We start from the raw sequence: 25,947 nt of genomic DNA, 5'->3' as shown, positions 1-25,947 counted from the left end.
CGGTTTGTTTGTTTAAACCGTCTTATAATTGAAATTGGAGGGTTTATACAGTAAGGGTTTTTCATCTCTCTCTCTTTACCTCCTGATTCGTATACTTCTCGACGGCCACCAAAAAGAAAAAACCTTTCTTCTTCATCGTTTCTGAGCTCACGCCATGGCCGCCGACGAATTGATGCCGTCTCACAGGTCACATAGGACTCGCCAAGCAGGTCCAACCATGAAGAAGAAAGCTGCAATCGATAAGATGAAGCGTGGTATCCCCATTACCAAGCAGAAGAACCCTAAGGTGAGTTAGTTACTACTACTACTACTACTACTACTTGTCCCCTCTTCGTTTCTTTGTCTTTGTTTTCGCTGATTGGAAAAATCGATTGTACTTGGGTTGTGCAGGCGTTTGCTTTTAAATCGGCTGTCAAGGCGAAGAAAGCGCAATCTCACGCTATGGAGAAGGAGCAAAGACGACTTCATGTCCCGACAATTGATCGTACTTATAACGAACCTCCTCCTTTCGTCGTCGTTGTTCAAGGCCCCCCAGGAGTACTGTGTTTTAATATTGTTGTTGTTGTGGCGTTTTCACTCTTCGGATTTGCTTCTTACCTGAATCCATCGTTTCTTTCCACTGTTTTGGTCATGTAGGTTGGAAAGTCTCTCGTGATTAAGTCTCTTGTGAAGGAATTCACCAAGCAGAATGTACCGGAGGTTCTTGGACCTATTACCATTGTAGAAGGTTCTGTCCTGCATTTTTTCTTTTTCTTTTTTTTTTTTTTTGTATGCAACTGTCGTGATTTTTTAGCCTTGGAATCTATTCATGTTCTCATGTTAGTCTGTCATGGATTCAGGTAAGCATAAGCGGTATCAGTTTGTGGAGTGCCCAAATGATATCAATGGAATGGTGGATTGTGCAAAGGTTGCTGATCTAGCCTTGCTTGTGGTAGACGGGAGTTATGGTTTTGAGATGGTGAGAAACCATTTTTCTTGAGTTATGGTTTAATAATTTTCTTTTGCATCATGTCTTTTGCTTGTTGTTTTGTGAAGATTTCTTTTATATACGAGATCACTGTTGGACCTATTTTCGTAATCTACATTTGTTAATGATATCAACCAAGGTATGTTAAGTAATTTGTCTTTTAATCTGTTTGACCCTCAGGAAACCTTTGAATTCCTCAATATTATGCAAATGCATGGATTTCCTAGAGTTATTGGTGTCCTCACACACCTTGATAACTTCAAGGATGCAAGCAAGCTGAGGAGAACAAAAAAGTCTCTCAAGGATCGGTTTTGGACCGAAATATGTAAAGGAGCTAAATTGTTCTATCTATCTGGTCTCATTCATGGGAAGTAAGTATTTTCAATGATACTTCACCAACATGGATGACATGTGCAAGGAGCGTTTGAGGTTCACCTTTAGTTTATCTTTTATTTGTAGGTATACACCGCGTGAAGTTCACAACCTCCGCCGCTTTGTATCTGTTGTCAAGCCTCAGCCAATAAGGTGGCGAACATCACATCCTTATGTGTTGGCTGATCGCATGGAAGATGTTACCCCTCCCGAGAAAGTTCAGATGGATAAAAAATGCGATAGAAATATCACATTGTATGGTTACCTACGTGGTTGTAACTTGAAAAAAGGGATGAAGGTATGTTATCAGATGTTTTGTCATCATTGTCTTTAGATACTGGTTCATCTTGGCATTTTGAATTTTCTATGGCCTGACTCCTTGAGCCATTTATTTGCTTAACAGTATGTGGCGCAAAATACTCTTGAATTTTAGGAAAAGACCATTTTATAAATTGAGCCTAGAGATGAGCTGATTTGATGTTATCTGTACGGTCTTCCTTGCTGGTTCCTAGCGATTCACATATTACAGCATTTCGAATTAGTTATTGCATCAAAGTAACCCGTTTTATTGACACATAGCTTTCCCATATCGAATGAAGTTGTAAGAAGAGCATAAATTTGTATACTGTGCTTTGTAATGAATTTGTTTTTGCTTCTTTATCTAATTGAGTGATTTTGTGTACAAAATGGTATTTTAGCTGTTACAGTTTACCTTTCTTATCATGTTGAACAGGCATCTGATAAAATTTCTTATGATTTCCAGGTTCATATTGCTGGAGTTGGTGACTACAGTTTAGCTGGGGTGACTGCCTTAATTGATCCTTGTCCTTTACCTTCAGCTGGCAAGCGAAAGGGGCTGAGGGACAGGGATAAGCTTTTTTATGCTCCTATGTCCGGGATTGGAGATCTTCTGTATGACAAAGATGCTGTTTACATCAACATAAATGATCACCAAGTTCAGTACTCTAAAACTGAAGATGGAAATGGAGAACCTACTAATAAAGGTTATTTATGGGGTTTTCCAAGTTTGATTGTCATAAAATTGTTCTATTGTATATGTATCTGCAGTAGTCTCTTTTATGTGTCTTGCTCATTTCATGTTCATAGAATTTCTACATATTTAGAATCTGGTTTACATCATTAATAGAAAGCCATATTGCTCACATTTTGTGCTCTAGCATCTCTGATAGTGACATTTTTATCTTGGCAGGAAAGGGCAGAGATGTTGGTGAAGATTTGGTAAAGTCGTTGCAGAACACAAAGTATTCTGTTGATGAGAAACTGGAAAAGACATTCATTAACTTTTTTGGCAAAAAGACCAGTGCCAGCTCAGAAACAAAAGTTATGGCTGAAGATGCGTATCAATCTTCACCGGAAGGTTCTGACAACGAGGAGTCTCAAGATGATGAGGATGATGAAAAGGATGTAGAGGGTAGTGACAACGAAATAAAGCAGGTAACTGAGTTTCATGGTGGAAGGTTGAGGAGGAAAGCTGTCTTCAAGGATGACATTGGTGGGAGCGATGCAAAGGTCATCTACTTGCTTGATCTGTTTTTTGTGATGCTTCTATTTACTGTTGCAGTCATATCTTCAGTTGGATGATACTGGTGACTATGAAAATAAGAGTTAGTCTGTGAATTTTCTCATTTTAATTAGTTTGTGTAACAATATGGAAAGAAATGGTGAAACATTGAAGTAGGTTAGGTCAATCGCAATTCTAGTGGGATCCCTGTAGTGAAAAATATTTTGGGAAGCAGTATCTACTTGATGTCGACTGATTATATTTTCAAAATTAAATGGTTGTCCCCATGTCTGGCTGTATGTGACGCAGGACTCAGATGAAGATGATTTTGAGGAAGCAGACGATGCTGAATCGGACTTAGATGAATATAACTCTGATGAAGCAGATGATATTGAATTGGACGAAAATGAAGTTGAAGATGGTGGAGATGACTCTGCTTCTGATTCACCAGGGGATTATCAGATAGATGGTATGTTATTTCTACGATTAAATTTACTTGCGTATTGATGATGTCCTGGGCATTAGATTTTCTTGAGAAAGTACATTGTCTTTTGTCATTTAAGATTTCGTTTGTTCCTAAACATTGACCATACATGGTCTGTCAGATAAGGACTTTGGTAACATATCACAGTGGAAAGCACCCTTGAAGGAGAATGCCAGAAAGAAGAACCCCAACTTGATGGACATTGTGTATGGAGCATCGGGATCATTAGCTACTCCCTTGATAAATGAGAACCATGACACTAGTGATGATGAAGAAAGTGATGAGGAAGAATTCTTTAAGCCAAAAGGAGAACAAAGCAAGGTTTGTCATCTCAAGTCCATACAATATTTGGTCATCTTTTCTTGTTCTTGGGAATGTCTCAATCATTTTTTTATCCATATAAATCCAGAATTTAGGTGGTGGATGGGATGTGGGATATGTCAACTCAGAGGATTGTTCTAAATTTCTGAATTATGGTTACCTAAAGAATTGGAAAGAGAAAGACGTCTGTGAGAGCATTCGTGATCGATTTACCACGGGTGATTGGTCAAAAGCTGCTCTGAGAGACAAAAATTCAGGTACTGCCATTGAGGGAGAAGATGATGAACTTTATGGTGATTTTGAGGATCTTGAGACGGGAGACGAGCATAAAAGCCATGAGGACATGGAATCAGATGCATCTGAAAATGAAGATGAAGATGCTGAAGTCGTTGAGCGTAGGCTAAAAAAGCTGGCTCGCCGAGCAAAGTTTGATGCCGAATATCCTTTTTACCCGAATGGCATCATTTAACTTATCATTTGCCGTCTTTCATCTGTGTTAGGCCAACAAGTTATCTACTGCTGTCTGTGTTTATTATTCTCTGAAACAACTTACTTGAAAATATGTTGAAAAATTCTAGCTTAGTTAAGCAAATGGGTCACTAAGTTCATATATCATTCTTGGTCAGGGAGTTTGATGGTTGCTGTTGTTTTGTTATTCTTTCTCTGCATGTCTTATATGTCATATTAGGTTTTATGCTACTGTTTCAGTTTGCACTTTGACAAGTTACTTTTGGTTCAACCTTAACTTTTTTTGTACAAGCACGAAATCCGAGTTTGAGGAGGATGACAATGATAAAGGTGATGGGAACAATCCACTTAGTCAAGCCAAGGAACCAGGATACTTTGATAAAGTAAGTAAATTTTGCTGCAGGCAGCTAAGGTATCTTATCGACTGTTTTAAACTCAGTTTATTTGCTTTGCAGATGAAGGAAGAGCTTGAAATTATAAAACAGAGGAATAAGGAAGAACTCGATGATCTTGACGAGGAAACTCGAATTAAGTTAGAAGGATTCCGGACTGGAACATACTTGAGGCTGGAGATTCACAATGTTCCTTATGAGATGATTGAATTCTTTGATCCTTGTCATCCAATTCTGGTTGGAGGTATTGGTTACGGCGAGGACAATGCTGGATATATGCAGGTAAGGCTACAAATTTTCTTCTGACCCAAAATGAGCTGTAGGATGATATTTTTCTTATATAAAGGTAGTTGAACATGATTTTTTTATTGGAACGATGCTTATTGTATTATGTGTATCCTTGTACATAGACCCGGTTTAAGAGACATAGGTGGCACAAGAAAGTACTAAAGACTAGAGATCCTATCATTGTGTCGATCGGATGGAGACGCTATCAGACTATTCCCATATATGCCATTGAAGATCCCAATGGCAGACATCGAATGCTCAAGTATACTCCAGAACACATGCACTGCCTTGCTACGTTCTGGGGTCCTCTTGCTCCACCCGACACCGGTATTGTCGCTTTCCAGAATCTGTCAAATAATCAGGTATTTGAACGCACTATGCTGTTTGAGTTTGATCCCAGTTTACCCTTGAGTTTGTTTCAACTTTTGTGGTCGAGTATCTAGCTTTGGTAAATCTTAGTGCATCTTCTCAAAAGGGTAGTGTGACTGACCAATGGTGAACACGTATGCATATTAAGTGTTTTGAAACTTGCATGTGAGAAAAAAGTATAAGATGCTTTCTTCCTCCTATAACCGCTATCACAACTTAAAAATGAGAGTTCCTTCGTATATAATATGCTTCCATATATCCATTCTGCTCAATTGTTTAGTGTTGAGATATCATGTAACTGTTCATCATCCATTAGTGGTCAAATTTATTTGTTATATAGTAAGAAACCCCAAATGGCCTACATATGATGAACGGGGAATTTATTGGTTGTTTGCTCTGTTTAGTTCTGTTGTACTCTTCTCCTGCTAAAGTAGCTCTTCTGGTGTGTGCTTCAGGCAGGGTTTAGGATAACAGCGACTTCTGTAGTTATTGAGTATAATCACAAGGCCCGTATTATAAAGAAAATCAAGCTTGTTGGGACTCCCTGCAAGATCAAGAAAAAGACTGCATTTATCAAAGACATGTTCACTTCTGACCTAGAAATAGCTCGATTTGAAGGTTCATCTGTCCGAACAGTTAGTGGCATTAGAGGACAAGTTAAAAAGGTAGGCTTTTGATCTCCTTATGATTCCTAGTTTCTCCTCATTTGTTGGCTCTCTGGTTTTCTAACAACCTCCTTTTTTCTCAGGCTGGAAAAAATATGCTCGATAACAATGCTGAAGAAGGGATTGCGAGGTGTACCTTTGAAGATCAAATCCGTATGAGCGACATGGTCTTCTTAAGGGCTTGGACAACAGTGGAAGTTCCACAATTTTACAATCCTCTAACGACAGCCTTGCAATCCCGCGATAAGACGTGGAAAGGGATGAAAACTTTTGGAGAACTCCGTAGAGAGCTGAATATTCCTATTCCGGTGAATAAGGATTCACTCTACAAGGTAAAAAAAAATGCCCCCATTAAAATTAAAAGTATTATTGTGTAGGTGGGAGGAGCGCCGATCTCACTAATATCTCGTTTTCGCAGAAAATCGAAAGAAAGCCAAAGAAATTCAATCCGTTAAAGATATCAAAGAGTCTACAAAGAGATCTACCGTTTAAATCGAAACCGAAGGATATACCGAGGCGGAAAAGACAGTCGCTAGATGCGAGAAGAGCTGTTGTAATGGAACCGGAAGAAAGAAAAGCTCATAAAGCCATCCAGCAATTTAAGCTACTTGAACAGCACAAGGTAATGTTTAGAAGAAACTAGCTATCAGTATCATGCATTTAAAAAAAAAAAAAGATTGATCTTTGTCTGACTTGATGAGAAAAATAATTGTGCAGATGAAGAAGAAAAAAGCAACGGCGCAGAAGAAGAGGGAAGTGTATGAAGCAGAGAAAGCTAAGAATGAGGAAATAAATAAGAAACGGAGGAGAGAGGAGAGACGTGAGAGATATCGTGAGGAAGATAAACAGAAGAAGAAGAGTAGAAGAAGCCATGATTAATTTCTTTTGTTGCTCCAGACCAGAGATTCCAAACAAGTCTGTGTAATGATGCTTAAAGTTTTGTTTTCATGTTTGTTCACTGCCTGCTGTATTGATTTTTTTTCTCAACTTCTGAATTATTATTTATCACAATTTTCTCGAAAAATCCCAGTCTATCCCAAAAATTTTGGAAATACTTTTGACGCTTGAACCAGAGGATTATCATGTCACATCAAAGTGTAGATTTCTATGTTGTGAATAGAATGTTTTGGATTCGGATTTGCATTATCCGTTCTGTAAGTGCAGCAAAATAAAATTATTCATGTACTGTGATTAGAGAAACTGTTAGGATTTTGCTAATAAATGTTTTAATTGTGTAACTTAAACATAATTAGTAGAAGGCGAGAAAGGGAATGGGTGGGAAGAACTGAAGAAGTGGGGAACATCGTCATCTTCCCCTGAAATTGACTTCTCTTCTTCTTCTTCTTCTTCTTCTTCTTCTTCTTCAGATATAAACCCTAAACCCTCTTTTTAAACCCTTAAATTGTATCTATCGGTTTTAAACGATAGCGATGAACAAAACAGTCGTAAGATGTCTTCTTTCTCCTTCACACCATCCTTTGATTCGATTCTCCACCAATTCCTCTCTTCTCCACAGAGTTTTCACCTGTAGCCGTTACCTCACGGCTAGGTTTATCTCCATTCCTCCTCCGCCTGACGAAATGTATGGATTCGACGATCCTTTCTCCCCAACTGAGTCGCGGGATTTGACTAAAGAGTTTTCCTTTTTGCATGATTCTCTTCTTGTGGACTCTGGAAATGTTGTTGATGTAGTAGCAGTGCCCATTACTCAATCCTCTAATGATGCTAAAGCCATTGCAGAGGCTGTTTCTGGTGGCGGCGATGTGTTTGGGAGCAATTCCCAGAAGTTTCTCAGGCAATTTAGAGAGAAACTGAGTGAGAGCTTGGTCATTGAGGTGTTGCGTTTGATACAGAGACCTTCTGATGTTATCAGCTTCTTCGTTTGGGCAGGTAGGCAGATTGGTTATAAGCATACTCCACCTGTGTATAACGCTTTGGTTGACCTGATTGTACGTGATGATGACGAAAATATTCCGGAAGAGCTCTTGCAACAGATTAGAGATGATGATAAGGAAGTGTTTGGGGAATTTCTTAATGTCTTGGTAAGGAAACACTGCAGGAATGGTTCCTTTAGCATTGCACTTGAGGAGTTAGGGAGACTCAAGGATTTTAAGTTTAGACCTTCGAGATCTACGTATAATTGTTTGATTCAGGCATTTCTCAAGGCCGATCGTTTGGACTCTGCTTCTTTGGTTCATCGGGAAATGTCTCTTGCAAATCTTCGGATGGATGGGTTTACACTTAGATGCTTTGCTTATTCTCTCTGTAAAGTAGGAAAGTGGAGGGAAGCTCTATCATTGATGGAAACTGAAAATTTTGTCCCTGATACTGTCTTTTATACAAAACTGATATCTGGTCTGTGTGAAGCTTCGCTTTTTGAAGAGGCTATGGATTTCTTGAATAGGATGCGAGCTACTTCCTGTCTTCCAAATGTTGTAACATATTCAACTTTGCTGTGTGGATGCTTGAACAAAAAACAGCTGGGCAGGTGTAAAAGGGTGCTTAATATGATGATGGTGGAAGGTTGTTATCCAAGTCCCAAGATTTTTAATTCTCTTGTACATGCTTACTGCACATCAGGAGATCATTCATATGCATACAAATTGCTAAAGAAAATGGTTAAATGTGGTCACATGCCAGGATATGTTGTCTACAATATATTGATTGGGAGTATTTGTTGTGACAAAGACTCGCTTAGTTGTGATCTGTTGGAATTAGCTGAGAAAGCTTATAGTGAAATGCTTGCTACAGGGGTTGTTCTGAATAAGATTAATGTCAGTAACTTCACACGGTGTCTTTGTAGTGCTGGGAAATATGAAAAGGCTTTTAATGTTATCCGTGAAATGATTGGTCAGGGATTTATACCAGATACCAGTACCTATTCCAAAGTCCTTGGTTATTTATGTAATGCTTCGAAAATGGAGTTGGCGTTTCTGTTGTTTGAAGAAATGAAAAGGGGTGGCCTTGCTGCTGACGTCTATACGTATACTATTATGGTAGATAGCTTTTGTAAAGCTGGTCTGATTGAACAGGCTCGTAAGTGGTTCAATGAAATGAGAGAAGTTGGCTGCACGCCTAACGTCGTCACATATACCGCTCTTATCCATGCTTATCTTAAGGCTAAGAAGGTCAGCTATGCTAATGAGCTGTTTGAAACGATGCTGTCTGAAGGGTGTCTCCCTAATATTGTTACATATTCTGCCTTAATTGATGGCCACTGCAAAGCTGGACAAGTGGAGAAAGCTTGCCAGATTTTCGAAAGAATGTGTGGCAGCAAAGATGTTCCAGATGTAGATATGTACTTCAAGCAGTATGATGGTGACAGCGAGAGGCCGAATGTAGTTACATATGGAGCTTTACTGGATGGTTTCTGCAAGTCGCATAGGGTTGAAGAAGCTCGTAAATTGTTGGATGCTATGTCTATGGAAGGTTGTGAACCGAATGAGATTGTATATGATGCTCTCATTGATGGACTCTGTAAGGTTGGGAAACTAGACGAAGCACAAGAAGTGAAAACTGAGATGTCTGAGCATGGATTCCCCGCGACCTTATATACTTACAGTTCTCTGATTGATCGTTATTTCAAAGTGAAGCGCCAAGATTTAGCCTCAAAAGTATTGTCTAAGATGCTTGAGAATTCCTGTGCGCCGAATGTGGTTATATACACTGAGATGATTGATGGCTTATGCAAGATTGGTAAAACTGATGAAGCCTATAAGCTTATGCAAATGATGGAAGAAAAAGGGTGTCAGCCTAATGTTGTGACATATACAGCGATGATTGATGGATTTGGAATGATTGGTAAAATAGACACATGCCTTGAGCTCTTAGAGCGGATGGGTTCCAAAGGTGTTGCTCCAAATTATGTTACTTATAGGGTCTTGATAGATCATTGTTGCAAAAATGGTGTGCTGGATGTGGCCCAGCATCTTCTAGAAGAAATGAAACAGACACATTGGCCTACACACGCAGCCGGATATCGCAAACTCATTGAAGGATACAATAAAGAGTTCATAGAGTCTATAGGGCTTCTTGATGAGATAGGCCAGGATGATACTGTTCCTTTTCTTTCTGTATATAGGCTTTTAATTGATAATCTTATTAAAGCTCAAAGGCTGGAAATGGCTCTTAGGCTCCTTGAAGAGGTTGCAACATTTTCAGCCACTTTGGTTGACTACAGTAGCACATATAATTCGTTGATTGAAAGCCTTTGCCTTGCTAATAGAGTGGACGAAGCTTTTCAGTTGTTCTCAAAAATGACGAAGAAAGGTGTCATTCCGGAGATGCAAACATCCTGTAGTCTTATCAAGGGACTTTTCCGAAACAGCAAGATCGATGAAGCACTTTTACTTCTAGATTTTATATCTCATATGGTTTGTCCTCTTTGATTCTTTCTTCTGAGTTTGAAAAGTGCAGCAATCGTTAATTTTAGTCAAGCTGTTTTTCTTTGCAATGTTCAGTTGAATCTATGTAGATTTTATTAGAACTAAATTATCTAGTGGAACAAAAGGTAGTTTATACTGTTTTATGTAGTTCTTGGTGTTTGTTTCTGGTATTTCAATGCTAAATTGCCTCAAATATGCAGGAAATTCAGTGGATAGAAGAAAAGAAAACATCTGATGGGACTTAGGCATAATGTGATTTGCTCAGCTAGTTGGTGCATCCTAATATCGAGCCTCTTAGTCAAACCCTGAAATTTCGAAGGTTAGAAGGATAATGCATGAAGCGCAATGAATTGTTGGACCAAACTTCTTTGTAAGTCCATTGATTTTAGATGACATAGCTTCAAAATTTACTTTAAAATATGTCTTTTTCCTTTGAATTAGAGACATGCATATGTTTTATGTATGCAGCATCTGCTTTGAGCATGATGTGTAAATGTATACTTCTAATGACTCTCAGTAGAGTTGAATGGCCTCCTTTAAACACTCTACAACTGCATTAAAGCTTTGTAATGCTTCTATTTACTATTGCAGTCATATCTTCAGTTGTATGATACTGGTGACTATGAAAATGAGAGTTAGTCTGTGAATTTTCTCATTTTCATTAGTTTGTGTAACAATATGGAAAGAAATGGTGAAACATTGAAGTAGGTTAGGTCAATCGCAATTATAGTGGGATCCCTGTAGTGAAAAATATTTTGGGAAGCAGTATCTACTTGATGTCGACTGATTATATTTTCAAAATTAAATGGTTGTCCCCATGTCTGGCTGTATGTGACGCAGGACTCAGATGAAGATGATTTTGAGGAAGCAGACGATGCTGAATCGGACTTAGATGAATATAACTCTGATGAAGCAGATGATATTGAATTGGACGAAAATGAAGTTGAAGATGGTGGAGATGACTCTGCTTCTGATTCACCAGGGGATTATCAGATAGATGGTATGTTATTTCTACGATTAAATTTACTTGCGTATTGATGATGTCCTGGGCATTAGATTTTCTTGAGAAAGTACATTGTCTTTTGTCATTTAAGATTTCGTTTGTTCCTAAACATTGACCATACATGGTCTGTCAGATAAGGACTTTGGTAACATATCACAGTGGAAAGCACCCTTGAAGGAGAATGCCAGAAAGAAGAACCCTAACTTGATGGACATTGTGTATGGAGCATCGGGATCATTAGCTACTCCCTTGATAAATGAGAACCATGACATTAGTGATGATGAAGAATTCTTTAAGCCAAAAGGAGAACAAAGCAAGGTTTGTCATCTCAAGTCCATACAATATTTAGTCATCTTTTCTTGTTCTTGGGAATGTCTCAATCATTTTTTTATCCATATAAATCCAGAATTTAGGTGGTGGATGGGATGCGGGTTATGTCAACTCAGAGGATTGTTCTAAATTTCTGAATTCTGGTTACCTTAAGAATTGGAAAGAGAAAGACGTCTGTGAGAGCATTCCTGATCGATTTACCACGGGGGATTGGTCAAAAGCTGCTCTGAGAGACAAAAATTCAGGTACTGCCATTGAGGGAGAAGATGATGAACTTTATGGTGATTTTGAGGATCTTGAGACGGGAGACGAGCATAAAAGCCATGATGACATGGAATCAGATGCATCTGAAAATGAGGATGAAGATGCTGAAGTCGTTGAGCGTAGGCTAAAAAAGCTGGCTTAGAAGAAGATAAAAAGAGCCATGATTAATTTCTTAATTACCTTGCCTTGAGTTTTTTTTTTTTTTTTGTTGCTCCCGACCAGAGATTCCTACCAAGTCTGTGTAATGATGCTTTAAGTTCTGTTTCCATGTTTGTTCACTGCTGCTGTGTTGCTTTTTTCCTCTAACTTGGAATTATTTTATCACAATTTTCTCGAAAAATCCCAAAATTTTGGAAATACTCTTAACGCTTGAATACTCCTTAGATTATCAAGTGCTTTTTGAACCAAATGATTCGGTTTTAATTTTGGGTAGTCTTTTTAGTTTCATGTCACATCAAAGTTTAGATTTGTATTAATCAAAGGGCAAATAAGTTCGATCCGAATAATCGAACTAAAGACCTCTACAGGTTTCTGAGCGTGTGATGTGGCACCACATCAAAGTTTTGATACTTCATAAAACCTTATGTGTTTAGACCAAAATACCAAAATATTTTTAATAAACTAAATATCAGGAAGTTTTTAAATATATTTGTGAAAATATAATCAAATTTTATTTTAATAATATTTTTAAAAATATATCCAGAACCGAACTGAACCCGAACCGAAATAGTAAATTAACCGAATGTATCCTAAATTCCTATATCCATAATATCCGGAACCGAATGAATATATCCGGAACCGAACCGAATGCCTGAACGTCCAGGACTAATTTGTATGTCGTGAGTTTTGGATTCGGATTTGCATTATCCATCTGTAAGTGTACTGTGAGTCTGTGATTAGAGAAACTGTTAGGATTTGGCTAATAAATGTTTTTAATTTAATTGTGTAATTCAATTAAATGAAAGAGGCAAACAGAAAGAAAAAAAATATATATATATATATATACTAATGCTAAGTAATTTATTAATGTAGTTAGATATACATATCTTTTGTCTGTAACAATATACATGAAACACTGGTAAAATACTAATTTAATTAAGCACATGCTTTTGAATGGTCCAATTTTAAATTAGTAATATATTTTTTTCTTTGATATTCCTTTGATTTTATTAGTTTTTAAATCTGTAAGGAAAGAAAAAACCCCGATCTCCGTTAACTAAAACCCTAAAATCCTGAAGATCCGGCGATCCGTTAGCTAAAACCCTAAATCTCGTGAAGATCCGGCGAATCAGCGGAATATGAAGAGACAGAGAGAGGAGGATTCGGCGGAGGAAAGGGAGAGGAGGAGAGAGTTATTCGAGAAATTGAGAAATTTGACTGACAGGAAGAGGCAAGAAGCTGAGAGGAGGAGGAGAAGAGGAAAAAGAAAAGTGAAGTGTTGGTGGGATTACGAAAATACCCGACTCCCACGAAAATTTGACGTATCCCGTATCAAGCCTACCTTACCTTAGAAGCAATTTTGAGTAGGCACCGTTATAGTGGGGGGGAGTTGTGGATGAAGATGGTCGTTTCCGATTCCACAGACAGTGACAAAATTGGGTGGAGAACTTATCAGAACCTCCAAAGAGAACCGGGAATTGTTGTTCACGATTGCAAAATAGGTAAGTTTTTTTTTATTTCCCTAATTTGGTTTCATGTTCTTATTTAACTATATAATAGTTCCTGTTCTTATTTAATTGTTTGTTTGGTCTATAGCCAACACTCGTCAAATATCAGACGATCGCGTCAGGAAGGAAATTCGAGAGTGGCTTAAAGAGAGTGAAGGAGACGAACTCCTCGTGTTAATTGCTGGAGACCAGGGTTATTTGCGTGTTCTTGAAGAGGTTCGAGCGTCGGGGAAAAATATTCACATCTTCCTCATTTGTCCGAAGAACGTGACTCATTCAGTTATCGAAAATTTTGAGGCAGAGGGAAGGGAAACCTGGGAAGATTTTTTGTCAGAGGCTCAAGGGGGAACTAGCGGCGACGACGACGAATCTGGGGACGGGGACGGAAGTGGAGATGGCCGAGGTGGAGGTCCGGGATCTAAAAAAGGCGGAGGAACCGATCCGAAGAAGCCTTCGACTATGTTTTGTAACAGGACTCTGAAGAACATCTTGGGACCATTCAAGAAACCACGGCAAAAATTAGGCTACTCTGGTCCTATCACCATCACTGGCGCACTATCAAAGTTCCCTCATGACATCCTCCTTGAAGCCCTCTCTTCCTACAGTTAGTTTCTTCCCATCCTTTTACCTTCCTAGATTTCCTTCCTAGAGTAATGGAATAGTCTCAAGTCTTTAGTTTCCTGAAACAGGTCCTAGAGACACTGTTAAGCTATCCCGTGACTGGTTTGATGATACACATCTTCTGGCAGGTCTGTCTTTTTAGTTTTTATGTTCCTCACCTCTCACAGTCTTGTTGAATTCTTCTTCTCGAGTTATTTTGCTGAATTACCCCTTTTCCACCCCTTTTCCACCGATTCAGATTCAGGGAAACGGCCTTGAGGAAACGGCCTATGTTGGACTTAGAGGAGCCACTCTGAAGATGAGCTAAATGTCTTTCAACTTCAGGCTTATTGTGGAACTTATCTTCTGTTTAAGAAGTATCTTGAAAAACCCCTATTTTTGTTGTCTTTTCAACTTTATTCTTGTTGTGGAACTTATGTTCTCTGTTTAAGAAGTATCTTGAAAAACCCTATATCTGGTTGTGTGTTTTAAGAAGTTTGATCGCCACCAATTGGGCATTGGACCTCCGAGTCATCATCCTTTTTTTTTTATTGATCTTGTTTTAAAATGAGATGGAAAGACATACAGTAATCAGTTCTGATAATACAAAACAGTTCTACATTAATTACACATCCTCCAACGCTGCTTCTCTTCCTCTATCTCTCTCTGAGTCCTGAATATGTCTTCACTCATCAGAGCCAGATGCTGTAGCCCTGCTCCTTCGTTGTGTTCCAGATAAGTCTGAATCTGACTCTTCCTCTTCGTCCCGTGAACCGGCTCGTTAATCGGTAGAAGAACCATTTCATCATTGTTAGCCAGCACAGCTGAGATTGTGAAAGCCAGTGAACCCTGCAATGTAAGTCAGAGCCGGACTGAGATTATAGATTGCACATGGAGTTAATAACAGATTGTCAATAAGGATTTACTACAAACCTGGCTATACTGTTTTGCTGCAAGCAAAAGTCCGAGCTTCGCGAAGACTTGCTTCTACTTTCAGCTCCATGTCTACACCCATGGCTGTTGATGCCATGCCTCCTACCTCTTTGCACATTCGTTGACTTAAGAAAGTTAGAACGGCTGACTTAAGAGATAACAACAATTCCAGCACAACAGAAAGCCTCCGTTCAAATTCTATATCCAAATTTATGGTTTATACAGTTTCAAAGCGTTTAAAATTATCTACATAACCCTCAAGCAATGCACTAAATGATCACAGAGGGCAGCAGATGAATCAGCTTTTCTGGTTTTATGATGTTCTTTAAGCAACATATCAAGAAGATGCATTTTATTTAGAATTTAGAATTCCCTAACATGTTCACATCTTTCACGTTCTATTAAGAACTTCTCTAAATATTTATAGCACTGTGATAATTCACTGGTTCTTTGTGCATCAAAAGATATGAGGGTCAGGGATACACAACGTTCCATACCATATATTCCCAGGGCATGCCATCTGCTAAGACGGCACTACCCGATGGGACATCTTTACATCAGTATGGAAGTTACATATATCTATCTATCAGCGGTAAAACATCATGTAAAACTGTAAATTAAGTCTGATGCTCTTAAATACAGGAGTATATTAAGAGACACAGCAATAATGGTCGCAGGACTCTGTGGTTTAAAAACATTAAAAACTAACTTTCATATAACTACATGTCCTGCAGGTAGTTATCGAACACACCACCTTATACAAAATATACTATAAACAGAGTAGCAGCAGATGAATAAAGTGAGAATATAACTGATGCGATACACGCACAGGCAAAGCTTCTGTTAAAACCTGTGGTTGGGGAGAAACCATATTATGCGCAAACCAAACAATGATAAGACCCTATATCATGTCTAGTGAGATCACTTATAATTATGAAGTGAGATAGATAGCAAACAAATCACTGCTTGCAAGGGCAAGTTTTCAACTTGAAAAATAAAATTTGTATAGACACAGAAGTATGATCTAAAAAGCTCACTATAATTTCAAGTAATCTATCAAGGAGAATAATACTGTGAGGTTAACACACTCAAGATACATAAAAAATGATCATTACTTATTATTAGACTCCCAATAAACTACCCGATGTACAATGTGGTCCATCCATGGAGTATTTTAAAGGTAAAGAACAATTCTTTAGCAATATAACTATCAAAAGAAATAGTGCTCACCTCTAGGGCCAAATTCGGATGCCCAAAGCAGAAATGCATCATTCCTAAACATAGCAACGCAAGCTCGTACCTTCCATGCATGCTGCAACCAGTTGAAGTCAAATCCCTCAGTCCCTGCACTTTAAGGCAATGAAACATGGACCAACTCATGTTTGAAACAAAGTTCTTAGTGCCAAACATCTAACAGGCAAACAAAACTGGATATTTACAGGAGTCACATGCAAGCGATAAGCAGCCAGCAGTAATATTACGATAATTATGACATTTTTTTGGGGAAACAGATAACAACAGCAAAAACTACAGATTACCTGTAATCAAAGTAACGGAGGAGATTATCCAAAGCAGCAAAATAGTCATCGCTGTGAAGTTTATTCAAGTAGCGCAAAAAGTGAACCTGCATCATTGCATGCCATACATAACATGTAAGAATATTAAAACAATCAAAGGATATATAACTTCTGAATCAAATGCAAAGTAAAATATAAAGAAGCAAGAACATTACACGATGCAATTCAGGGGCTAAATTCTGAAGCTGCTCAAGGAAACTTTCAATCGAACTTGAAGAGAATGAACTTGAACTTCCATGGCTGACATTACAAGGAGATGGAAGTTTTAGAACTAGCAGTAATTTTGACAGAAATATATCGATTACCAAAAGAAATAGAGGTTTAACGTTTCAATTGCATCAGCCTGTTCCATTAAAAAACCTTTTATCTGCAAATTTGTCCGAAGGAATAATGATTCATCTACTAGAGTACCCACAACTGTACTTGATGACGCACTAGCAACTAGAGTAGCTTCTGTAATTTTCTTGCCGGTTCTTGACGATTCCTTCGGAGAAACTCGCAAACCTGCATGTTTCATTTGTTCTGTGCGTTTATATAACATTGAGAGCCTTACAAAACAAGTAAGTGCCAAAACATAAGAACGAAACAAAACCACAAAAGCAGACAACTAATTTAGTTAGAGTAGGGAAATATCTTTGCAACTGTTCATAAAAAAAAAAAAAAAGTTTCATAAAAACACTTCCAAAGTGTTCGGAAAAAAGTGTGATACAGGTTGAACTGTGATCCTACCACTAATGCAAATGCATTAGCAAAAACATGTTACCAAACATAGAAAGGAAAGTAGCATCTAAAGCCTGATCACGAATATAAAAGTCTATCCACTCAATATTTTCTAGCACCTGGAAAGTCTGAGAAATATTAAGTTTTCTTTGAGCAAAAGTACGGGATTACCAGAAGTGATACCTTGAATATTGCTTCAGGCGTATGAAGGTGAAAAGGGACGCTTCCACTAGCATTTTTCTGAAGCTCTAGTTCTTCGGTTGCTTTATCAATGGCATAAATCTCCATATCCATCTGATCATATTGTGTTAATGATTCATTGTTAGATGCATCAAACTGAGCAGAGCTTGAATGAGCATCTTTGCAGTAATCTTCAATGCTTGAAAAAAGATGACAAACTCCCTGCACGGGAATCACATATCAATGAAATGGACGGTTCTTTCAAACATTTATTTATGTGTTTCTGCAAGGTAAAGAATGTAGACGGGATATTACAAGAGCCCGTTGCTGTATGACAGATTCTGACTTTATTTCTGACATAGATCTAGCCTGGAAAACTACTCTATCTTAGTGAGTCAAAAAACAAGCAAACGTCACATACATATCTAAAATCCGAGTCCTTCAAGCAAAACCCTCAGACTAAACATCATTTTGTACAATAGATCTACTATCCAGTTTCAAAGATAAAACAAAAAACAACAAAAACGTAAAAAGCACAATACCTCGAACGATAAGAGGTTAAATGCCAAAATGCAACGACGAACAAACATTCCCAAGTTGCTGTTGGGATCCAAAATAATCTGATCGTCTTGCACAACTCCTGAATCAGGGCTCCCAAGTATTCCTACAACCAAAGAAATTATAACTCATAAGATCCAAACATGACGGGGAAAGAAAAAGAAAAAAAAAACAGACCTTAAGCAGCTAACCTCGCATGTCATTAAAGAAATTCAAAAGATCATCAGGTGAAGCCAAAGTAGAAAATCTATTGGTTAAATGGTCAGTAAGCCACGCATCCATCTCTTCACCAACATCCCTCAGCTGGTTGATGAGCTCTTCCAGCTTCGGCTCATATATATCATCGCAAGACTGCAGCACGAATATCTCAATCTCGTCAGGGAAAATAACATTTTGTTAACACACAAAATCCACACTCCGTCCGATAAATCTACATAGGAAACTCGACACAACAGCATAGATTCGAGTATAGGAGACGGGCCAGGAAACTCACACACGAGACATTGCTGAATTAAACCTCAGAAAACCTATAAGAAAATGCAATTAAAAGGGAGAAGAAGAAGAGTGAAACCTTAGTGAGAGAGAGCAAGTAGAGGCCGAGACGGTTGTGCTGAGAAACGGAAGAGAAAGGGAAAGGGAGAGACATCTGAGCCGACGGAGCGTATATCTGCAGGAGAATGCAAACGGAGATCTTGTGTGGAGTTACCGCAAAAGCACCGGCTGTTCTCGTTAATCCGGCCATCTCTCTCCGTCGCTAAAACACTCACTCTCTCGCCGGGATTAGGGCACTTTATTCGAGGATTTATTTTGAAATTTGAACCGGGAAAAGAAAAAAAGAATCTCACGCCTATTCACAAACTTTAAGAACCGGTTATTTCAAGTCGGTAAGGGATCGAATCGTACTGACCGGAATTTAAAACTATGCTAGTTTACAAAACGAGAGGGAAATCGGCTAATTCATACCCCCACATCTTTGATATGTTAAATTCATACCTTAATTATATGACTGTGCTAAAACATACCTCCACTCTGTATTTATTTAAATTACATATCGAATCTTAAATTTTTGTGCTAAATTATACTTAGGAACTAACATTATTATTGTGTCGTGAAATATTGATGATGTGGAATCTACGTGGTAATGATGTCGTTTTGTAAAGAAACGCATAAATACAATTTTAGAGAATATGACGTCTGTTGTGTTCTGTTTATCATCTTAATCTGCTATACTTCATCGCGACTCAACCTACGTTCAAGTGATAAAAATTAATATGAGTGTCTTTGATTCTTAGGGTTTAAGTAGAGCGATCAAAACTTATAATTTCAATATTGGCTGTTAAGGGAGTTCAAAAGATGAGGTAATTCTCGTTCTAAATTAGAGATACTTTAATCGAATTAATTCAATTTTTCTTGAGTTATAAACCAAATTTTGATGCAGTTCTTACATATTTGTATTGTTTTAATGAATTGACTTAGCGTTTCTTTGAAAATTTCAGTTTTATTTAAGTAGACCCAATGTTAAATTCTTGAATACCAACTGTTCGATAAAATGTCAAGATATCTAAAAACCATGATTTTTTTTTTTGTATTTTTTCAGCTCTGATGCAACTTTCCAGATCTATCACAACAGCAAGTTTAATGTATCAGGCAGCGGTGTTGTTACATATGATGGAGGGGAAATTCACAAACTTGAAAGCCAACCGGAGTCAATGTTGGAGAACTTGGTGGATTCGTTGAAGTTGTCTTTGTCTGAGCATAGGATTTGGTTTAAACTTCCATTTGAGAGTTTATCGGATCTGAAGATGATGTGTAATGGAACTGATGGAGTTGAGAGAATGTGTATACCTGAAAATATCACTAAAGCTGTTAGAATAACATGGAGAAAGAAGGTGCTATTCACAACAATAGAGCTGATGGTGAAGGTGTTTATAATAGAGCTGATGGTGAAGGTGATGATAATAGAGCTTATGGTGAAGGTGATGAATGGGAAAATGTCAAAGGATGTGGTGATGATGAGAGAGCCATCTTAGCATTAAAGAATTTTGAAAAAGGTGTGTATGATGCATTGATGATGAAGAACCCGCACAACTGTAGCCGTGCTTTCTTTACTTGTGCATCAATGTGTGAAGATGTCTCCAACAATTTTTCTGAGTCTTACAACAATGCAATCAACCAAGCACGCGAGATGCCACTAGTAGAGATGTTGGAGAGGCTTAGACGACAGTGTATGATCCGTAATGCAATGAGGAAGAAGAAGGCTATGAGTCATCAAGGAAAGTTTAGTTTGAAAGTGGCTGCCACCATTACAAAAGAACAAAAACACATGTTGTATTGTCAAGTGGTTCCTTGTGGTAATGGCCATTATGAAGTAACTGAGCATGGCCAAGGTTTTAGGGTTGATATGAATGCTAAAACTTGTGCTTGTAGGAGGTGGAGTATGACTGGGATACCTTGTCGACATGTACTGCGTATAATATTGAAGAAAAAGCTGAAACCTGAGGATTTTGTTGTCTCAGATTGGTATTTGACTACAAGATGGGTTAAGCAATACAATGAGACACTAATGGGAGTGAATGGAATGTGTTTTTGGGAAAAGTCCGGGGAATCTAGACTTCAACCACCACCAAGACAAGCAGATAAAGGTCCCAAAAAGAAGCAGAAAAGAATCAAGGGGAAAAATGAGTCACCACAGAAGAAAAAAAAGAAGAAGAATGAGAAAGGGAATGAAGAAGAAGAACCTGCTCAGAAAAAACTGACAAGAGAAGGAATGAAACTTCATTGTGGGCGTTGTGGATTAGCAGGCCACAATATAGTGAGGTGCAACAACATTGGAGTTCCGGTTAAAAGGCCACCAAAGAAGCAATCACAAGCTGGTCCAAGCCAAATAAACCAAACAAGTCAATCAAGTCAGCCATCACAAGCCTCTCAAGCAACCTAAACAAGTCAAGCATCATAAAGACAAACACCGTCAAGCATGTTGTCTCATATTTTAAGAGGTTTCTTTTGATTGAGTCTCAGATTTTAAATGTTTAGGTATGGTTTTTCTTTTTCTGGTAGTGCAGTCGGTTTTAAAGGTTTTAGACTTTTAGGGATGATTTTTTCATTTTTTTTTTTGCTGGTAATGCATTCAGTGTATGGTTATTTGCTGCTAATACACTTGAGTTTAAGGATTTTTTTCTCAATATTAATGCTATGTCATTACAAACTTATTACAAACAAAAGGAAACCATGACCATTACACACATAAACGAGAGATAAAGAAGATGACGAACAATGTTGTTGCCACTTGGATTCCACGTCATCTACATTTCACGGTACAATAACGGTGTTAGTCCCTATGTATGTTTTAGCACAAAAATTTGAGATTAGATATGTAATTTAAATAAATATAGAGTGGAGGTATGTTTTAGCACAGTCATATAGTCAAGGTATGAATTTAACATAACAAAGATGTACGGGTATGAATTAACCGATTTCCCCAAAACGAGAGCGGAATTTAATTCGTAAAATGATTTAATAATTAAATGGTCAGGCAAAAACTCAGACACAGTCCTACCACCCGAGGAGTGTTGCCAGCATACAAAAAAAAAAAAAAAAAACTTTAAAAGATAACTGTAGGTTGTTTTCGAATTTCTATTTAATACAAAAATATAATTTGAATTTTTTGAAAACATAATTTAGTGCAAGTGGTTTGATATCAAGTAGCAAAATTATTAAAATTTCTTATCTGTTTTTTCCTATATTTATCACTAACATTTTATCATTATTTTAATCAAATAATCTTAAGTAAAATAGACAAACAACATTGTTATTATTTTTGTCGAACGAATCAGGAAAAACCAGAGGAAACAACTCACCAAGAATATAATCCAAACAAAACAAAAAACCAGGACATACAATTTCGATAACCAGTTCATCAATTCTGAAAATTTGATAGCGATCCAAGTTGCTAACCTAAACAATATGAGATAGCAGTACAATTCAGAACTAAATAAACTGAAAATACTCTTCTTGAAAAGTTTAACCACCCATTGCCAAGAAAATTTATAAGAGATGAATAGAGTTCAAAACAACTAATTTAGTTGCAGAGATCGATTAGCTTCCCACTTCCCCTCAAGATTACACTTTTTCATTAGAATCATAGATCATGATCTTTATCGATTCCCATCGGAGAGAGAACAATAATTCATTGCATTATTTTCATTTTTCTTTGTGGAAAATTTAAAGGCCACTTATTTTAAAATAAGCCCAATAAAATGAGATAAAGTTTTAGGAAAAAGATGATATGGAATAAAGTAGATTTATTATAGGTTGATATAATGTATGATGAATTGTATTATTTGAAATGTTTTCATTCATTGAATATTTTATTGAGGTGTCAGTGAAGCTGAGTTGTGAGATGCTCCTATGGAGACATAGTTTTATGGTATTGATTGAAATTAAAATTACACTAGGATTGGTGAACGGTAAAGGCCGACATACAAACTGTAAGCCCATTAAAGCGAAGCCCATTTTCAACCCTATATATATTTTTGGCTGCGGCAATTGTAACTTATCTTCTCTTTCGATCAGGGATTTCGAAACCCTAGTCTAGTCGATATCGAGATCCAACCAAACCCAGATCTGCTGCTTATAATCTCTCTCAGGTAAATAATTCTCGCTCCTTAATCTCATGTTTCTCAGAAAATTCATCGATTAATTGCGTAGGTAGAACCCTACAAGTTATATATTTCCACACAAGTATTTGAAAAGTTGTATTTGCGATCGAAACGGTTTGAAAAGTTGTATTTCTGATCGAAACGGTTACGGCCGTGTTCCTCTATATCTATATCGGCCCTTTAACCGTCTCAATTTATGATCTATCTTTCCGAACGCTTATCTGATATTTGATTGATTCCCGTTCTAGATTTAAGACCCGGTTTTGAGTTTGTTTTTGTTTTTAGGGTTTTGCAAGTCTCGATTCTTGAACAATGGAGAAGCCTGCGAAGGAGGCAGCTGCGGCCCCAGTATCGTTATATTGGGACATAAAGAGGTTTCCGGTCCCCGATGGCTATGATGCTCGTCGGGTGGGTCCGAGTATCAAACGGAATTTGAGGAAGTTAGGCTACACTGGTCCTGTCACCATCATTGCCATTGGCGTACTAACAGAGGTCCCCTTTGGCATCCTTGAATCCCTCTATTCTACTGGGATCACTCTTAAGAACGTGGGCTGCACTCCCAGAGACGCTATGAGTCTATTCATTGACTTTTATAGTACTGCTCCAGACACCGATAATATGGTGTTCCTATCCGCTCCACCAAACTGCTTTCAGCCATTCTACTATACGCATGTTGACAAGTTACGTAAGGAGGGACACTACACTACATTACTGTTTGCACGTAATTCTCAAGATCAAAAGTGCCTCTGGGAAGATAACTTGCTTCTGGCAGGTGAGTTTGTGTGTCTTTGGCTTGTTCAATTCTGATTGGATTATGTTGCTGAACTCGCTGCTAATTTTTTTTTAATTATTCCCACAGATCCAGGGGTACTCGAGGGGGCAAAGTGCGGTGAAACCGGTAAACCTTCCTTTTGGGATTGCGATGTGTGCCATGGTCTTCGTGGCTACGGCTTTGAAAATTTTCTCACCCATCTTTCTACTCGGCAACATAAACAATTGGTAATTAGGCATCCTAGCTGAGTTTTTTCATGGTCTAACTACTTTTTACTCAAACAAACTCTTACTAATCCCCATGTCCAGTTGATGATTCAAGCAGTTTTCCCTCTGGGATACAGATGCCACCTTTGACTCTGACTCGAATTCTCACTCGGAATCTCACTCGAAATCTGACTCTGGCGTGGAGGCTCCTAAAACCATAGTGCGCAGGACAATATTGAGTAAAACTCAAGGTCTTTTTGCCCAGACAATGCTACAATTAGGGTGAGTGAAAAGCAGCCAAAAGCCCTGTTTTAATATCTATCTGAAAACGTTGAGATTTCTAATCTTTTGATTTCTTGATGTAAACTAAAACATTGTAGGCTTACTACCGAAAGTGCAAGAAGAGTAGGCTTACTACCGAAAGTAACCGCAAGAAGAGTAGGCTTACTACCGAAAGTAACTACAAGAAGACTACCGAAAGTAACTACAAGAAGAGTAGGCTTACTACCGAAAGTAACTACAAGCAGAGTACCGAAAGTAACTACAAGAAGGGGAGGCTTACTACCGACACGGAAGAGTAGTTACTACCGAAAGTAAGTAGTAACTACAAGAAGGGTAGGACGTGAAAAAGAAGAGTACATGTCCCTTGGTGTTGTTCTTCTCTGACTCCTTTTGGTTTGGTGTAAAACTGTGAATGGTGGTTTGTTCTACTTCTTGCCGGCTTGTTCTATTATATAACTTATTGTTCAAGTCTCGTCGGCAAGAGTTGGGTTCACTTATAATATAACTTATGCTTATTTAAGTCTCGCTTTGTTTTGTTTTAAAGTTAATTGTATCCGGATACTAGTATCTTTGTGTGACATCTATTTTATTTATCTACCGGTGTTAAAATATTATTTACTGTAAAGTAAGGATGTTTGACTTATCTACAAATATTATTTTTGTACTTTTCAAAATTTAGTGGAAGAAGTGCTGTGCGACGTTTAGATAATTGTTTTTAAACCTAAGATAGGATGTTATTATTGATCTTTTTTAAAAACTGAGATGGAAAGATAACATATTGTTTTGATAATACAAAACAGTTTTTTACCATATTTACAAATCCTTTATAGTTGGTTCTTCTTCTTGTTCATCCCACAAGCTGTTTGGCTTCAAGAGTCTTCTCGTACTCTTCAATGGACTTGAAGAGCTCAGAGAAGTTGCCTTTACCAAAGTCACCACATCCTTCAGTAAGCCTACCCTCCATCTTTTACATTGCGCAGAAGATATTCATACCATCATCTACCCTCTTGGACTTGTAAAATCCGTTTATCACTGCATTTGGGAAGCAACCTTTTTAGTCTTTACATACTTGAGAGTGTAACACTTAACTTTATATAGATCAATACTAATAATAATATATTCGCTGAATAAAAAACATCAGATCTTTCCACCGCTCAGTACTGAATATGTATGTCTGGCTTATTTTGGATATATGTTAATGCTTTGTTTCTGGCATTGGAACACTTTACAGTTGCTTGGATTTGATATGATTTCAATTTTATAAAATGCTAGATAATGGTACTTTTCAATTAAGAGAAAGAAATCAACAAAAATATTTAAAAAAAAACCCAAAATGGTCTTTCAAGAAATAAACATTAATTAATGGTAAAGGATAATTATAGGTCAAACTTTTTTATAAAATTGAACATTTCCAAAATCTTAGTACAAACTTGGTAAAGACTTGAGAGTCAAATACTCAAATTTAAAACAATGACCATTGACTGGCAAAATGAGAGGAAAAATTTGGATAATTAGTTAGTTGTTGGTGGTCAGGTTGTATACTATATAATTATCGATTAGGTGATAAGGTTTACATATCTGGAAATTAAAAATAAAATGATTAGGAAACAACAAAGCAGAGGAAAGAGAGTGATTAGAGAGAGAGAGAGAGAGAGAGCAAAAAAGAAGGGATTAGAAGAAGAGAGATTACAAGAAAAACGCCCAAAGCTGTTAACTTTGCTTTTTTTTTCTTTTCTTTTTGGCCATTTCCTTCCCTCCATCTCTCTTCCTTCTCCCTTCTCCCTTCTCCCTTCTCCCTTCGTCTCCATCAAGCAACCCTCTCTCTCTCTCTCATCATCATCATCATCATCGCGGAGGAGACGACGAGCTCCAGAGAGATTGAGAGGGACATCGAGTTTTGTAGGTGAGATTGATTAGACTGGGTAATTGTATTATTCTCTTTTTCCTTCTTTCTTTCTTTTTTT

At 37.7% G+C, this 25,947-nt stretch overlaps 6 protein-coding genes and 1 pseudogene across 8 annotated transcripts in view; 6 read left to right on the top strand and 1 right to left on the bottom strand.

Moving 5' to 3' along the window:
• Positions 71–6,902, top strand: LOC104739233 (ribosome biogenesis protein bms1-like). Of its 2 annotated transcripts, none has more exons than XM_010459517.2 (18): positions 71–286; positions 391–537; positions 637–727; positions 840–958; positions 1,148–1,338; positions 1,427–1,637; positions 2,103–2,343; positions 2,550–2,869; positions 3,171–3,330; positions 3,467–3,666; positions 3,755–4,104; positions 4,430–4,517; positions 4,590–4,808; positions 4,937–5,176; positions 5,639–5,848; positions 5,932–6,180; positions 6,267–6,470; positions 6,566–6,902. In XM_010459517.2, the coding sequence occupies exons 1-18, from the start codon at positions 155–157 to the stop codon at positions 6,725–6,727; spliced, it is 3,534 nt and encodes a 1,177-aa protein (XP_010457819.1). In that variant the 5' UTR covers positions 71–154; the 3' UTR covers positions 6,728–6,902. The 2 variants fall into 2 exon arrangements, with proteins under 2 accessions (XP_010457819.1, XP_010457818.1); XM_010459516.2 differs by having other exon boundaries at positions 4,424–4,517.
• Positions 7,097–12,187, top strand: LOC104739232 (pentatricopeptide repeat-containing protein At1g06710, mitochondrial-like). Its single transcript, XM_010459515.2, has 5 exons — positions 7,097–10,221; positions 10,434–10,603; positions 11,074–11,233; positions 11,370–11,554; positions 11,643–12,187. The coding sequence occupies exons 1-2, from the start codon at positions 7,279–7,281 to the stop codon at positions 10,476–10,478; spliced, it is 2,988 nt and encodes a 995-aa protein (XP_010457817.1). The 5' UTR covers positions 7,097–7,278; the 3' UTR covers positions 10,479–10,603; positions 11,074–11,233; positions 11,370–11,554; positions 11,643–12,187.
• Positions 12,984–14,615, top strand: LOC104739230. The gene is made up of 4 exons (XM_010459513.2): positions 12,984–13,491; positions 13,586–14,101; positions 14,187–14,246; positions 14,357–14,615. Exons 1-4 carry the CDS (start codon positions 13,386–13,388, stop codon positions 14,374–14,376), a joined length of 702 nt encoding a protein of 233 aa, XP_010457815.1. The 5' UTR covers positions 12,984–13,385; the 3' UTR covers positions 14,377–14,615.
• On the bottom strand, positions 14,809–18,872 carry LOC104739229 (annotated as a pseudogene).
• Positions 19,265–21,258, top strand: LOC104739228. The gene is made up of 2 exons (XM_010459512.1): positions 19,265–19,423; positions 19,663–21,258. The coding sequence occupies exon 2, from the start codon at positions 19,942–19,944 to the stop codon at positions 21,001–21,003; it is 1,062 nt and encodes a 353-aa protein (XP_010457814.1). The 5' UTR covers positions 19,265–19,423; positions 19,663–19,941; the 3' UTR covers positions 21,004–21,258.
• On the top strand, positions 22,623–24,580 carry LOC104739227. Its single transcript, XM_010459511.2, has 5 exons — positions 22,623–22,711; positions 23,009–23,495; positions 23,583–23,722; positions 23,820–23,983; positions 24,082–24,580. The coding sequence occupies exons 2-5, from the start codon at positions 23,036–23,038 to the stop codon at positions 24,296–24,298; spliced, it is 981 nt and encodes a 326-aa protein (XP_010457813.1). The 5' UTR covers positions 22,623–22,711; positions 23,009–23,035; the 3' UTR covers positions 24,299–24,580.
• Positions 25,621–25,947, top strand: part of LOC104739226 (PTI1-like tyrosine-protein kinase 1) — a 3,394-nt gene continuing 3,067 nt past the window's right edge. The window contains exon 1 of one of the 2 annotated variants that reach the window (XM_010459509.2): positions 25,621–25,886. The gene's annotated coding sequence lies outside the window, so the exon portion shown is untranslated. Of the gene's footprint in view, positions 25,906–25,947 lie in introns of both variants that reach the window. The other variant, XM_010459510.2, reaches the window with a different exon arrangement.

Source organism: Camelina sativa, chromosome 14 (genome assembly GCF_000633955.1).
Source record: "Camelina sativa cultivar DH55 chromosome 14, Cs, whole genome shotgun sequence".
In the NCBI taxonomy this organism is placed as follows: Eukaryota; Viridiplantae; Streptophyta; class Magnoliopsida; order Brassicales; family Brassicaceae; genus Camelina; species Camelina sativa.
Note: the sequence above shows the minus strand (reverse complement) of the source record. Positions and strands in the feature narration are given on the sequence as shown.